Here is a 13,912-nt window from a genome sequence, read left to right as displayed (position 1 = left end):
TTTAACATATACATTTGTATGTAATTATGTTCATGAATAACTAGGGATGGCTATGTGGTCCAAGACATAAGAAAATTCTGTAACACATTGGGGTTCTCAACAGTCAATAAAAGTTATTTATTCCTTTTAAAAACTTCATAAATTACTGCTTTTTTAAACAATTGAAAAAAAATCACACATTTTAACATTGCTGCTCTCTGATGAAAAGTGCCTTCAGTTACTTCATGTGTTCCTCACACTCAGGTTTACATGTAAAGTATAAAATCTGAGCCATCAATACTGGATTTCAGAGCGGAATTTTGCCCCACCCCTGCCTGGCTGCAATGAAAGGGGTCCCGATGTTTTGGTAACCTTCTTTAATGTAGCGACACTTTAAAAGTCACATACTTTACAAATGTAAACAAAATATCATAGTCCCAGTCCAGGCGGACTGAAAAAAGCATTAACACTTTTTTTGGCTTAATACAGAGAGCATTTGTTGCTGTAGTTTGCTGTTATAGTAACACACAGCTTTACGAAGAGAAGATCTTTTCCAGAGCCCCTGACTACAGAAATCCACCCCAGCCGTTTATCAAACAAGCCTCTTAACAGTCAAAATGTCTTTTGCCTGCTGAAGGACATTTTAAGGTTTCAACGGACTTCACTATATACATACATATGCTGTTAGACCCCATGCACCAGACCGTTTGAAGATGTGTGTGTGTGGTATTCTTTACTGCTCAGGCTTTACCCAAGGTCTTCCAATATAGAGTTGTGCTTCATTTAATGCTGATCACTTCTGCTAATTGCTGACTGGGAGACTGCAGATGGCAACTTTCTGTCATGCTTTAAAGTTCCATCTTATTTTTTTCCCCTTGCAGTTCTGAGACTGTTCAGCAGGTAAGGCCTCAGTGTCATCAGACTGTGGTGACTCTCATGACAAGTTCTCTGCCACCGTCAGGGGGCTGGCCACGGGGCTCCTGCTGCCGGAGTTGGCTGAGAAGCTGCAGGAGGTTGTATGCACAGTGGTGGTCAGGTAGCGTTGGGCCATTGCTCTGGTCTGAAGAGTCCTGCATCTCCAGGCTGGTGGTTGCCACGGGTGTGGTTGTGGAGGTGACACCAACAGTGCCAGCCATGAGAGAAGAAGTTGAGGGGGAGACCTCGCCCGCTGGACCTCCGTTTTGAGTCCCCGCCCTTGGTACAGGTTGGCTCAGGGGTCGAAGGGTGATGCCAGCTTTCTGCTGGTGGTCCTCATTGTCTTTCACTTTGTCGTAGTTGAGCACTTTCCACTGCTGATTGACGGCCTGCCAGCGGTTAAAGATCCGGAAAACTGATGGGCCCTCGTGGACAATCAGAGCTGAGGAAACAGATCCAATGATCATCATACAGGCAGTGGACAGTTTTTGACCAGTCCAAATACAGTCTCCCATGACATTGAAGACCATTTAGTTGGTCTAGACCATTTTGCTTACATTGTTGAGAATTAAATGAGTATTACTGCAATGAAATGCAATACAATGTCAAAAACAAGAAGATATTTTTGGGAACAAGCCTGCTGATGCCAAGATAAACATAAACACTACATATGTCCTTAATATGTGCACACATATATATTACAATATCTGTATATATAATGTGTGTGTAATAAAATATATTACATGTGGTAATAAATCCCACAAGTATGCCGCTGAACCTTTGCATTGGTGCTCAGGGCCTGCCGGCTCTGTCGTGAGACTGCTGACTTCCTCCCCATTCACTCCTTTTCACTCCATTATTGATTTAAATCCCATAGCTCATCGCTGCCTGACCTGTTCCCAGTGTCCCCCACAGAGGCTTCACACATGCTGTCAACTCAAGTCAGGACAGATGAAATGGGAGATTTCTATACTGCCAGGGTACCAATAATTTCAAAAAGTCAGTAAATAAAAGTATTTAGAGACCTTCAATCACCAGTGGATACGAGTGAAGTACGCTTTGAGTTTGCCGTGATTGTAAAATTAATTTGGAATTTTTATTATCTTTTAAAATCTTGTTTATTTAGTTCATTTCAAAGCTATGATGCACTTTAAGAAAGTGGATGTACAGTTATGGCCAAAGGTTTTGAGAATGACACAAATACTGGTTTTCACAGTTTGCTGCTTCTGTTTTTATTATGGTAATTTGCATATACTCCAGGATGTTATGAAGACTGATCAGATGAATTGCAAAGTCCCTCTTTGCCATGAAACCGAACTTAATCCCAAAAATCCATTTCCACTACATTTTAGCCCTGCCACAAAAGGACCTGCTGAGATCATTTCAGCAATCTTCTCATTAACACAAGTGAGAGTCTTGATTAGCACAAGGCTGAAGTTAGAATTCTGTCATGCTGATTGAGTTAGAATAGCAGACTGGATGCTTTAAAAGGAGGATGATGGTTACCTGCAAGGAACATGCAGCCATCATTGTGTTGGATAAAAAGGCTTCACAGGCAAGGATATTGCTGCTACTAAGATTGCACAAAATCAAACATTTAACAGATCATCAAAAAAGAGTGGTTCAAGGGTTGTGAATAAGTCTTCATGGTGCCCAAGAAAGTCCAGGAACCACAAAAAGATGATTCAGCTGTGGGATTGGGGTGCCACCAATGCAGAGCTTGCTCAGGAATGGCAGCCGGCAGGTGTGCAGATCTGTACGAACAGTGAGGTGAAGACTTTTGGAGGATGGCCTAGTGTCAAGAAGGGCAGCAAATAAGCCACTTCTCTCCAAGAAAAACATAAAGGACTAATATTCTACAAAACGTACAGGGATTGGCCTGCTGAGGACTGGGGTAATGTCATTTGCTCTGAAGCCTGATTGTTTGGGGCATCTGGATAAATAAAGAAAAGGTGACGCTATCATCAGTCCTGTCTCGTGCCAACAGTAAAGCATCCTGATACCATTCATGTGTGGGACTGCTTCTCATCCAAGGGAGTGGGCTCACTCACAAGAACATCCTCTGACAGCAACTACTCCCAACCATCCAAGAACAATTTGGTGAAAATAAAATCCTTTTCCAGCATGATGGAGCCAAAAGTGAGAACCTTTGGCTTGAGGAACAAAACATTGAAATTTTGGGTCCATGGGCATCCATTTTGGGTCCTTAATCCAATTGAAAACTTGTGGTCAATCCTCAAGAGGCAGGTGGACAAACAAAAACCCACACAAACTCCAAGCACTGATTATAAAGCAATGGGTTGCCATCAATCAGGATTTGGCCCTGAAGTTGATTGACAACATGCCAGAGCGAACTGCAAAGGTCTCCAAAAAAAGGGCCAACACTGCAAATATTGACGCTTTGCATAAACTTGATGTAATTGTCAATAAAAGCCTTTGAAACGTTTAAAATGCTTGTAATTATTCTTCAATACACCACAGAAACAACTGACAAAAACCAGTATTTGTCTCACTCTGAAAACGTTTGACCATGACCGTATGATATGCTATTTTTGTGTGTGTATATATATACATATCTAGCATATCACATTACACTTTCTAGTCACTGTTAAATGTTTCATGGTCTGTTTAGTGATTGGTCTCGCTGGTAAATGAAGCTTGTACAGCTGCAAAAAACTAACAGACCTGCTTGTTCTGGTCTGTTGATTTTTCATAATATCCATGTTTGGCCACCTTCATCTGGAACACACTAATGAGTGATCTCTTCCTCTCAATTAAACACACACACACACACACACACACACACACACACACTCAAATTGGCTTTGCTCCTGGTTGTTGAAATGTAGCCTCTTACTTTGGTTGTAATTAGATGGCTTCTGTAGGCAGGACATTTGCTGAAGCAGCGAATCCAGCACATCGCACCTGAGCAGCTTCAGCATGCCGCTGCACCAGAGACATTTTCTTTTGCCAAATACTGGCCCTTTCCCACCCAAATTACATCTGCCAGTCAGCTATTCTCTATGAGGCTTTTTCATCAGACTCTGGCACACAGGCTGACAGTCAGTTTTACGCCAGAACCTTGGGTTAAACAAGGAGCATCGATTTAAATTTTATTCTACAGATTCCAAAGCCCCTCGCAAGCTTGTATTGTATGGGTCACTTATGGTCTGTCACATCACCACATCAGCCTATGCAGAGTTCCTTTGAACCAGATCCTTTCAAGGATCCTTGTATGCATGCTCACCATTCTAAAAGCAACCACTTGTAAGTCCTCTGAATGCAAGGAAGAAGCCTCTGAAAAACAAACCATGAAAGTACCAGTCCTTCCAAAGAAGTAATTTTGACTTCTTAATTACTTGTTTTGTTAATTAAAGGCTATCCTTTGACATTTTTCCTCCCATGAGAACAGACAGCAAGGCAATCTAATAACTGAGCTGAAAAATCTAATTGAACAGTGATGATGACTCTTAGCTTTCTGTGTGTCATTTGTTAAACATAATACACACATCCTGCATCTCAGTTGAACACAGTCATTTTGACTCAATTTATATGCCACTTTGGGGAACGGAAACTCAGCATTAGTCTGGAACATGTGACCCCTGCTTTCATTCTGTTTCTGAGGGGCAATTTGTATTTTTTCCCACCAAAGCATTGAAATAATCTCTCAGACGTGCTGGTTATGGAACTCATTTGTGTGTCTCAGTCCCAGTGCTGAGCATGACAGCCTGGGGACATTATGCACATTGGGCAGACATATTATTAAAGACTCATTGGCTTCAAATGGTATCTCACCATAAAATATCCTTTTAAATCTTTTTTCTGTTTCCTTTCATTTTTCAGATTTAGTTTCCCAACATTAAGCCTGTAAAGAAAGAAAGAAAGAAATACTCTGGCTATAAACAGATATATGCTTCAGGTGTGACAAATTCTTATAATGAATAAATACCATAACATTCATAAAACATACTGGTTTTAGCATGTTTTACATACTAATAGTGGATGGTTAAATGTTTCATCAGTCTCTCCTCCATTCAACCAACCCCTTGCAATTTTTGATTTATTTCTCTCTCCTGTCTTAGGCAGAATAAAATATTTTAATGAAAGTATTATACAAAAAATCCAATAAATCCCACTGATCTAATATTGTGAAATATTAGATCAGTGGGAAAGAAAATTTGGTGGAAGCTTTTGAACAAATATTACCTGTTCATTGGTACCCAGGCTGGCTCCACAGTCCCTCTCATGTAACTCCTGAAATCTCAAGTTATTTGGCCGCTCCAGTCTGAACGGTGCCCCCTGGCTGAGTGGAGGCATGCATTAATTTTACCCGTTCGGTGACGGAATCTCAACCCCTCGCTCACAAACAAATGGCACTTTGCTCCCTCCCATCCACGTCCTTCCACTATGCTGAGATTCAATCATCCACTCCATCCAGATGCTTAAGGAGACTCAGTGATATAGCTTTGAAGGTTGTGCTCATTGATTTTCCTCAAATCAGTGGTGAGTGCGGAAGCGTGCATACATGCACACACACAGAAGTGATTAAGAGATTAGAAAATTTAGTCTGTGGTATTGACAAGCACATTCAGTCTGACCTCAAACTGTTTCCCTACAAGTACCACAAAAAGGAATACTGTGCCTTCAGATGGCCTCTGTTCTTCGTCTAGAACAAGAAAGACAATTCAAGATGTTCCAGGAGGTTGCAAAATGCCGTATTTCACTTGTATGAGGAGAGTAATGTCCTGCTACCATGTTTCTAACAGGGTTTTATTCACCATCTGAGATTCGGTGCCGGCAAACAGAACCGCTGTCACAACGCTGTACATCACGGCGCTGTCAGCAGCGGCCCTGAATTACCAAGGTACTGATTCATAACCATGGAGGGGGAGTTTATGGCTGCTTTTATTGGAAAGGTTATTTTCATATGATTATCTCCCAGCTGGGCTTTCTCTGTTCAACCACTCGACACCTACCCACCTATCCCCACCTTCTCTGTCTTCATCCTTCTCTTGCCATGCTGCACGTTCATTCATAGATATGCATTTACACTCTTCAATCCCTTCTTAATTGATGCACATTTTAATCATTTAATTAGTGGGAGCTCTCTACAGGGAGAGTTTTTTTTAATGCACATTCTCAATTGCAGGTCCATCTTTGGGGAGCGTTGTTGTTTCCTGATTTTGAAAGGCATCAGTGGGATTATTTCCTGGGTAAGCCATTTTAAGTAGGTCCTTCCCGCATTGTTCCTATTCCCTGGAGAGTTCCAGATGCATATCTCGCCTTTACTCTGGACACGTACCAGAAGAAGGGATTATTTATACGCCGACTGTAACCCTGGCACCCAGACACCTCCATGGGACGTATAAAGAGCCCCCTTTCCTACAGAACACACACGAGTTGTAAGCCCAGAGCTGCTGGTTTTAATCTCCTTAATGAATGCCAGTTTCCCCCTCTTTTTTTTCAATACCCATTTCTTGATTTTTTAAGGTCAGTCACTATTAATTCCATTTCTTTTGGGGCGTCTTTGTCTTTCCCCAAGGTGACAGATGACAAATGGATTTTAGATGCATGCTAATTCACTTCTACATCCCCACAGAAATAATTTAATTTGGCGATTCAGCTGTAACACTGACACCTGACATTTTCTGAGCCATGGAATAGTATTACAGGATGAGAACTTATTTCTTCTTTCACACATTAGACCTGGCAATGAGGATGTACATATTACATCAAACAAAGCACAGTGGTGGGCAGTGGTAGCCAAGCGGTTAAGTGTTCAGGTTCAAATACCGAGCCATCAACATTCCACTGAGGTCCCCATGAGCAAGGTATTATCCCCACACACTGCTCCCTGGGTGCCTTACATAGCTGCTCATTAAGGGTGATGGGTTAAATGCAGATGGGTTAATCAATGTGGGCACCGTGTGCTGTGCTGTGTATCACAATGATAAAAAAAACTATAATTTTCACAAACACTCAGGCTCTGCAACCTACCAATGCACACCAGGTCCATGAAGCCATACATGGCATAGCAGATCTGGAAGAGGAGGTCCTGGCGCTGCCACTTTGCAGAGGGGCTGATGGATGACCAGATAAGCCAGGAGATGCTGGCGATGAGGAACAAGGAGCCAAGCACTGCTGCTGCGATCTGGACCTTCTCTATTACCGTCAAGGAGATGGCCTGCCACTGGAGACACACATGATAACCCCCAAACACACACATACATTATATTATATTATAGATCGTAACCCTTCATTATACATCCTGCTGGAGACAGATTCTAATCAAACACACACCTTTAACCCTTCTCATAAACACACACGCATGTATCAAACTTCTACACAACATACACACAAACGCTGTCCATACTTGAAGTGGGTTCTTCGTGCTGATGGCGATGACCTGGTACTTGTAGTAACAGAGCTCACAGCTCCAGGAGCCTCTCTCACTGATCCACTTAATGAGGCAGGACTCATGAGAACACCGAACTGAACCGCTGCAGCGGCATGGGCTCAGCAGCTCCCCCTACAATCCACAAAGAGAAAAGCGCCCCATCAGGCATTTCCACGCACACACTCACACACATCCTACAGTATGAAAATCATCATCGGATGGTAGTAGCCTAGTTGGTAACACACTCGCCTATGAACCAGAAGACCCAGGTTCGAATCCCACTTACTACCATTGTGTCCCTGAGCAAGACACTTAACCCTAAGTTGCTCCAGGGGGGACTGTCCCTGTAACTACTGATTGTAAGTCGCTCTGGATAAGGGCGTCTGATAAATGCTGTAAATGTAAATGTAATCTCAATTTGTATTCTTTTAACATTGGAAGAACACACATGTGCAGACAAACCCTCTATTCTTACTGTCGCCCCCCCCCCAAATATTTCATAATATAGTATAAAATGGCCAGTTTACTCTGAGGAGCAACTTGACCTGCTTGTGATGTACAAGTGCCTGCCAGAAGCCGAATTCATTCATTCTGAAACTCCACTAAGCAACATGGCAAGATCTTACTCAGTGGGTTGATTATTCTTAGAAATATTTTAACATTCCTGTCCCTTTTCTTTGATGAGCACAGAATGTCCAATGCTGCCTGCACAAGGGTCTAAATGGCCTTCTGTACACCAACTGAATTAAATTAAGTCTGCTATTTACAGACTCCAAGCCTTTACAATAACACGGCTGTTTGAAAGCTTTATATGAATGGTGGAAGATCGCTGACTCTGAAATATCATTTAGTAAGTCACAGGCACACTGTTTTTGGTATTAAAAAAAGCCTGTAACACTATCTCCAGCAGCGGATGGACTTCATTTAACAGGATTAGAAGTTGGAGGCTCCAATTGCTCAGGGAGCTGGTGTTTGATGCAGATTACAGCAGTTGTAGGGAACCTGAGTTTCAAAGCTGATTCTATTTGGAGATTGATGCTGACACAAGAAGATCAGGGGATGCCTTGGCTAAAGGAGTCAAAGACGGGAGAGAGGGGCTTTTGTCCATGTGAGCATCGAAGAGAACTACCTTTGTTATCATGCACTACCTGATTGTATCACACAAGCCTTCTCTGAGGTCACAACTCATATATCACTCATAATATAGGATAACATTAAACCTTCCAGAAAGAAAATGACTTCAGGGAAAACAATTACCTCTGAAAGATCCACAAATGTCGGTACACGCTACACGGAATTTCGGTGCCTGAAGCACTAATAAATCTAATTTAGTTTCATATTTCTTAACTGTTTCAGGTCTAATTGTGGCAGGAGGAGACAAGAGTGATGGTCTGCTAGGGCAGGAGAGTCTGGTGTCACGTCATACTGGCCAAACACTTGTGCCCTTTTACTGCAACATCTTACAAAACTAAGAGCGTAGTTCATTTGAATTGGACTGCATTAAACAAGACTCTGCTCTAGGTCAAATCCATTAAATCAAAATGCGAAAGTCGCACACAGAACAAAACCCCAGCATAAGTACTCCCCGTAAGTGGTCTAGTTCTGAAAGATGCGGCTGCCGGTCTAAGATTTGGACCACTGTGCGATGCCTGAAGGAAGACACTCAGTGAATGGTTGCCTCTAAAAAGCTCCAAAAGAATAGAAACCACATTTCTGCGGTTTCTTTCATTATCTTATCTTTCATATCACCCTGGCCAATTTGGTCCGACACATTAATGAGGATCGGCGGTTCGTAGATATTGAGTGTTTCCCATATTAACTGGTCTAAGTTAGACATCTGGTGCTTTGTTGCTTACTGGGCATTATTTAAATGAGGCATTCCAAGCAAGTTGTTGTAAAGCAAGCATAATATGTATGTTTTGCCTGATTATTGAAGAAAAGAAGACAAACTGCCTTTCATTTTTCAGTAAATTTAGGTTCTCAGTGCCAGTACATTTAGCTCCATTAAAAGTGTTATATTTATGTTATGTGCTATTATGCTATTATGTGCTATTATTGTGCTATTATGTTGTGTGCTATTGTGTAAACCTGATATAACTCAACATGTAATTTTTTACTTTAAAATGTACTTAATCCAGCTTGGAAAAGGTGTTTAATTGTGTTGTTAACCTGCACATTCCAGGGTTAGTAATGATTTTAACTGTTTGAAGTGGTCAACTTATGCACACCGCTGTTAAAATGGAGGGCAGGCTAATGAAGAAACACCTCTGTTGAAAGAATCAGAATCTTTCACTGTAATCTCTGAAAACTGTGGATCCATTTTGCCTACTTCTTAATGTTCCACTGCTGACATTAAAGAGTGCCTGTGGATGACAAACCTAATCACATGAACTTATTTCTGGAAATAATGTGGCATTGTTGCTTTTTGGGTTATGCAAGTGGTTCTCAGCCCCAGCTACAGGAGAATCACAAGACTGCAGCGTTTAGCATGCTCAAGAATCTAGAGCAACCATTTCTGGATTATGTCCACCTCGAGAACAAACTGGGAACATCTGAAACTGCCCAGTCTCCAGAGCTGAGAATCCTGGGGTTACCTTTCTTCTATCAGCCAGAAGAGAAATATTATTTATGGCTATTATTTTTCTCACTTTCTCCGACAGACAAAGCAAGCCCACAGCACAGTCGTTAGTGTGTCTGGGGACAGGGGTTAATGAGTAGGTGAAAGAAAGAAGGAAAGCCATTATTTCTTTTCTCAAGCATGTAATTGCTCTTGGGTGAATCTGATGTGGTTGGATGACCCTCAGACACAAACCAGACTTGAAAACAGCCAACAGATTTTCTCTCATTCCAATAAGTTGCCTGCTATTAAAATGGTTGCATGGAAAATTGTGCTGTATGCTCAGAGATGCTCTTCCTGCTATGGGTCTGAGAAGGTTTTTACGTATCCGGTCGTGAGGAGGTGTACGGGAGAAACGTTTCCCTCCGAAGACACATCTGCTTCAAAGTTCCATTCCCATTACAGACGTAACCCATCTATCAGTCGGAGAGCCCCAGAAACAACCAGCCTGAATGACTGATGGAGCTGCGAGAGGGAGGCAGGCTGTCCTGTCCGGGGATGATGGAATATAATTATCCTGCAGGCTGCTATAGCAATGATGCCGACTAACTTCAGAGGGACTTTATAGGAGGTTTTCATTTACATGGGGGGTTCCTTACGTTAAATGTCTAATGTGTCAAATGTGAAACAGACTGGATTAAGACTGGATTGAATTGAAGATTTTGAGTAGCTAAATGATATTTATGAGTGAAAGAAATGTGAAAGTGAGGTGATTCACTGCAGCACAGCACACGGTGCACACAACAAAAGGCGTCCTCTGCTTTTAACCATCACCCTTGGTGAGAAGTGGGCAGCCACGACAGGCGCACAGGGAGCAGTGTGTGGGGACGGTGCTTTGCTCAGTGGCCCCTTGGCGGATTGGGATTTGAACCGGATTACGGGGCCGCTTCCGTAACCGCCAGGCCACCACTGCTCCAAAACTTGCATGCATTGGCCTATATGTATAGAAATGCCAGATCAAGGGCAATTAGCCACCACAATAATAAATACGCGCCTGGAGTTTGTAAATGTTGCTACAACATCTTGGGTTTAGTGCAAAAAGAAGAAGGGCTATAATGAAAGGTACCCTATGCCAACTGTCAAATATGATGGCGGCTCCCTAACCATGTTAGGGTAGATGGCATCATGCGGTCCATAAAATACCAGGAGATTGTAAATAAAAACCTGTCTGCCTCCACCTGGAAAATAAAACTGGGTCCACAGTGGATCCTCCAACCAGATAAGTATCTGAAACAAATGTTTAAGACAACCCTTCAATGGCTAACTGACAACAGGAATCAAGGTTCTACCATGGCCACCTTCTTCCTCTGAGCAGAACCCTACTGAAAACCTGTGGAGCTGAAGAGGAGAGTTCACTGGAGAAGGTTTAGGATCCTGGATGATCTGGAGAGATTCTATAAAGACGAATGGTCTCAGATGCCTTGCTCTGTGTTCTCCAACCTTACACAAGGTTACATTTTGTTGTGTGCACTGACTAATGACTGACTAAAATGCACCTTTGAATATATGTCATGCAAAGCTGGTCACATCATATTACACAACTCCTCTGGGAACAAAAACCCTCACAGTAGGACACACAAAGGAGGACACTCAGCTAGGAAAGGATTCAATGAGAAGCATCTGGATCCATGCTGCCATGTATGGTGTCACCAGGGTTAAACTGGAAGCAGTGTTGGAAACACGCCAGTCAAATCTATTCAACAAAGAATGTGTCAGTGTTTTAGATTCATAAAGGCATGTTTATCACTTTAATAATTTCCTGTTTTCTTTTTCATCTTCTCCTTATGATTACAGTTATTACCTGGGGTTTGAAGCTCAGCATTTACATCATTTGGAAAATGTGTGTGGCACTGCATACCAACAGACCACACCGGGTGCCCATCCCAATCTGTGTCCACTTCCAAACTATGCCAAGAAGGCAAGCTTGGGTCCTGCCATGTTGATATTTGATATCTACCACCTACCTAAACCTAATAAGACAGGTGAGTGATGTTGTTGATGGCCTTTCTACTGCAGCGGTTGGTGTAAATTTACATTTACAGCATTTACGCCCTCATCCAGAGTGACGTTCAATTAACAAATTGGCTTTATTTTATTTGTAAAGTGCAATAACTGTTGTGCAATATTTCACACTCTGCTCTACTATTTAAATCCATGGTGCCACCGCATGTACGAAGGCTCAATCATCATCTTACCTGCACTTTCACTCACTGAATTATATCATAAATATTCCAGATCCTGTATCTGTATTTAATATTACGTATGATCTTATTTATATCTTGTTCATATTTCTATCTTTTTAAAACCTAGTTTTAATGTATATCTTGCCGCACTTGTATAGTGACAACAGAGGCATCCAGTCCCCCTGGAGACACTGAGGGTTAAGGGTCCTGCTCAGGGACACTACAGTAGTAAGTGGGGCTTGTGCCCTGACCACGACCACCCACAACAAATGCAGCGACAAGTTTATGGATGCTTTGCCCCACGATCACGGTCCAAACAGCCCACTCTTCAGCCCCTCCGTCCTTCCACGATTTGCTGCATTCAAAATGGCTGGACGGCCGAGGAAACGTGCCGCCTACCTGCTCAGGGCCCTGGAAGCAGATCCTGCACAGCGGGGTCCGGACCCCGCTCTCCGTGCCGCTGTTGAGGGACGCCCGCTCCGCGTACTTCTCCTTGGAGAGGTCCTCGGGGGAGCTGCAGCAGTCCTCCTCCGCCCAGTCCTCCCGCCCGCTCCCCTGCTTGGCGCCTGCGACGGCCTCCCCCGTCCGCGGTGCTTCACTCATGGGTGGCGGCCCGAGCAGGAAAACCTTCAGGTCACCGAGGAAGGCGCAGCAGCGGCCCTTCTGCATGGCCGGTGTGCGGCTCGGCGACGCCCAGATCCAGCATACGACCAGCCCGACAGCCCACAACATGAGCCCGACCCGCGGGGCTCACGGTTCCAGAGGAACGTCTTCTCCTTCAGTCCGCGGTTTTTAAGTCGTGAAAAAAGCACGTCATTCACACAACTACAAAGTTAACTCGGTATAACCACTCAGTGTTAAACAGCGACAGGCGGAACTGGTCGTGATGTGGTTTACGAAGTTTCGGAGCACACGTGTCTAGTAAAGTCCCCGAACCATCATCCGCAGCCCCGAACCAGCAAACCAAACTGGGGAAAAAACCCACCCTGATCAGCCTCCCCGCTCGGATCGTTAGGCCAGCGGGGCTTCGGTTCGGTCCGGTCCGGTCCACGGTGAAGCGGGTCACCACGTCCGGTAATCCGGGGCGGGTTCGGGTTCGGCCGGGCTCGGGATAAGGTGAGGAGGCGGGAGGCTTTTAAGTGGCTCTTTCCGCGCGATCTGCCCCCCCCCCTTCCTTCCTTCCTTCCTTCCTTCCACGCGAAATTCCTAAATCCGGGAAAACGAGGCGTTAACCGGCATGAAATAAAAACGTCGGGGTGTCACTGTTCACCGTCCATTTCCCCCTCCTCTCTCTCCGTTTCGCCTGGTTTCTGTCCAGTTCTTCCGGCTCAGTCCCGCCTTGACGACAAATACGCCGATTTCGTCGCCCCGCGACGCGGCCGCCGATCCTGCTGGGTCCTCGGTGCAGCAGTCCGGGCGGATTTACGGGCGCCAGCAGCGGCGGGGCTGGAAGGAGAGGATGAGGATGCTGGCGCTGGCTGCGGTTTCAGCACCATGTTGGCTGGGACAGCTCCCAGGCACGGGCCCGTCTCCCAGCATTACAGGGATGCGGGAGGAGGAGGAGGAGGAGGAGGAGGCGGTCAGCGGGATTTTCCTGTCATGGAGCACTCGGCGTCTGGAACGCCTGTTGAGATGTTATTGGCTGACAAGCTCAGCGTGGGATGTCTGTCATGATTCATAATGAATATTAATAATTCGGACCCTGTGTGTGTGTGTGTGGGGGGGGGATTCAGCATGCTCTTCCCCTGGTGATGCGAGCTTCCTGCTGGTTCTCCAGTTTCCTCCCACTGTCCACAGGCATGTGCACTAGGTAAATCGGGG

General features: G+C 44.2%; 1 protein-coding gene across 1 annotated transcript; it reads right to left on the bottom strand.

The window, feature by feature from the left end:
• Positions 1-204: 204 nt before the first annotated feature.
• Positions 205-13,630, bottom strand: marchf4a (membrane-associated ring finger (C3HC4) 4a). Its single transcript, XM_028980761.1, has 4 exons — positions 12,491-13,630; positions 7,268-7,423; positions 6,892-7,084; positions 205-1,336 (listed from the first exon to the last, which is right to left on the bottom strand). Exons 1-4 carry the CDS (start codon positions 12,821-12,823, stop codon positions 897-899), a joined length of 1,122 nt encoding a protein of 373 aa, XP_028836594.1. The 5' UTR covers positions 12,824-13,630; the 3' UTR covers positions 205-896.
• Positions 13,631-13,912: the final 282 nt, after the last annotated feature.

This window comes from Denticeps clupeoides, chromosome 5 (genome assembly GCF_900700375.1).
Source record: "Denticeps clupeoides chromosome 5, fDenClu1.1, whole genome shotgun sequence".
In the NCBI taxonomy this organism is placed as follows: domain Eukaryota; kingdom Metazoa; phylum Chordata; class Actinopteri; order Clupeiformes; family Denticipitidae; genus Denticeps; species Denticeps clupeoides.
The sequence above is the reverse complement of the archived record's forward strand: the minus strand, read 5'-3'. Positions and strand labels throughout refer to the sequence as shown.

What these genes read in the sequence shown, in the direction of transcription:
- marchf4a (XM_028980761.1), bottom strand. Translation starts at nt 12,823, where the DNA reads ATGTTGTGGGCTGTCGGGCTGGTCGTATGCTGGATCTGGGCGTCGCCG. An exon ending in GCACGAAGAACCCACTTCAA is followed by an intron (nt 7,085 to 7,267) that starts GTATGGACAGCG and finishes GTGTGTCTCCAG; the next exon opens with TGGCAGGCCATCTCCTTGAC. An exon ending in CATGGACCTGGTGTGCATTG is followed by an intron (nt 1,337 to 6,891) that starts GTAGGTTGCAGA and finishes CTGTTTCCTCAG; the next exon opens with CTCTGATTGTCCACGAGGGC.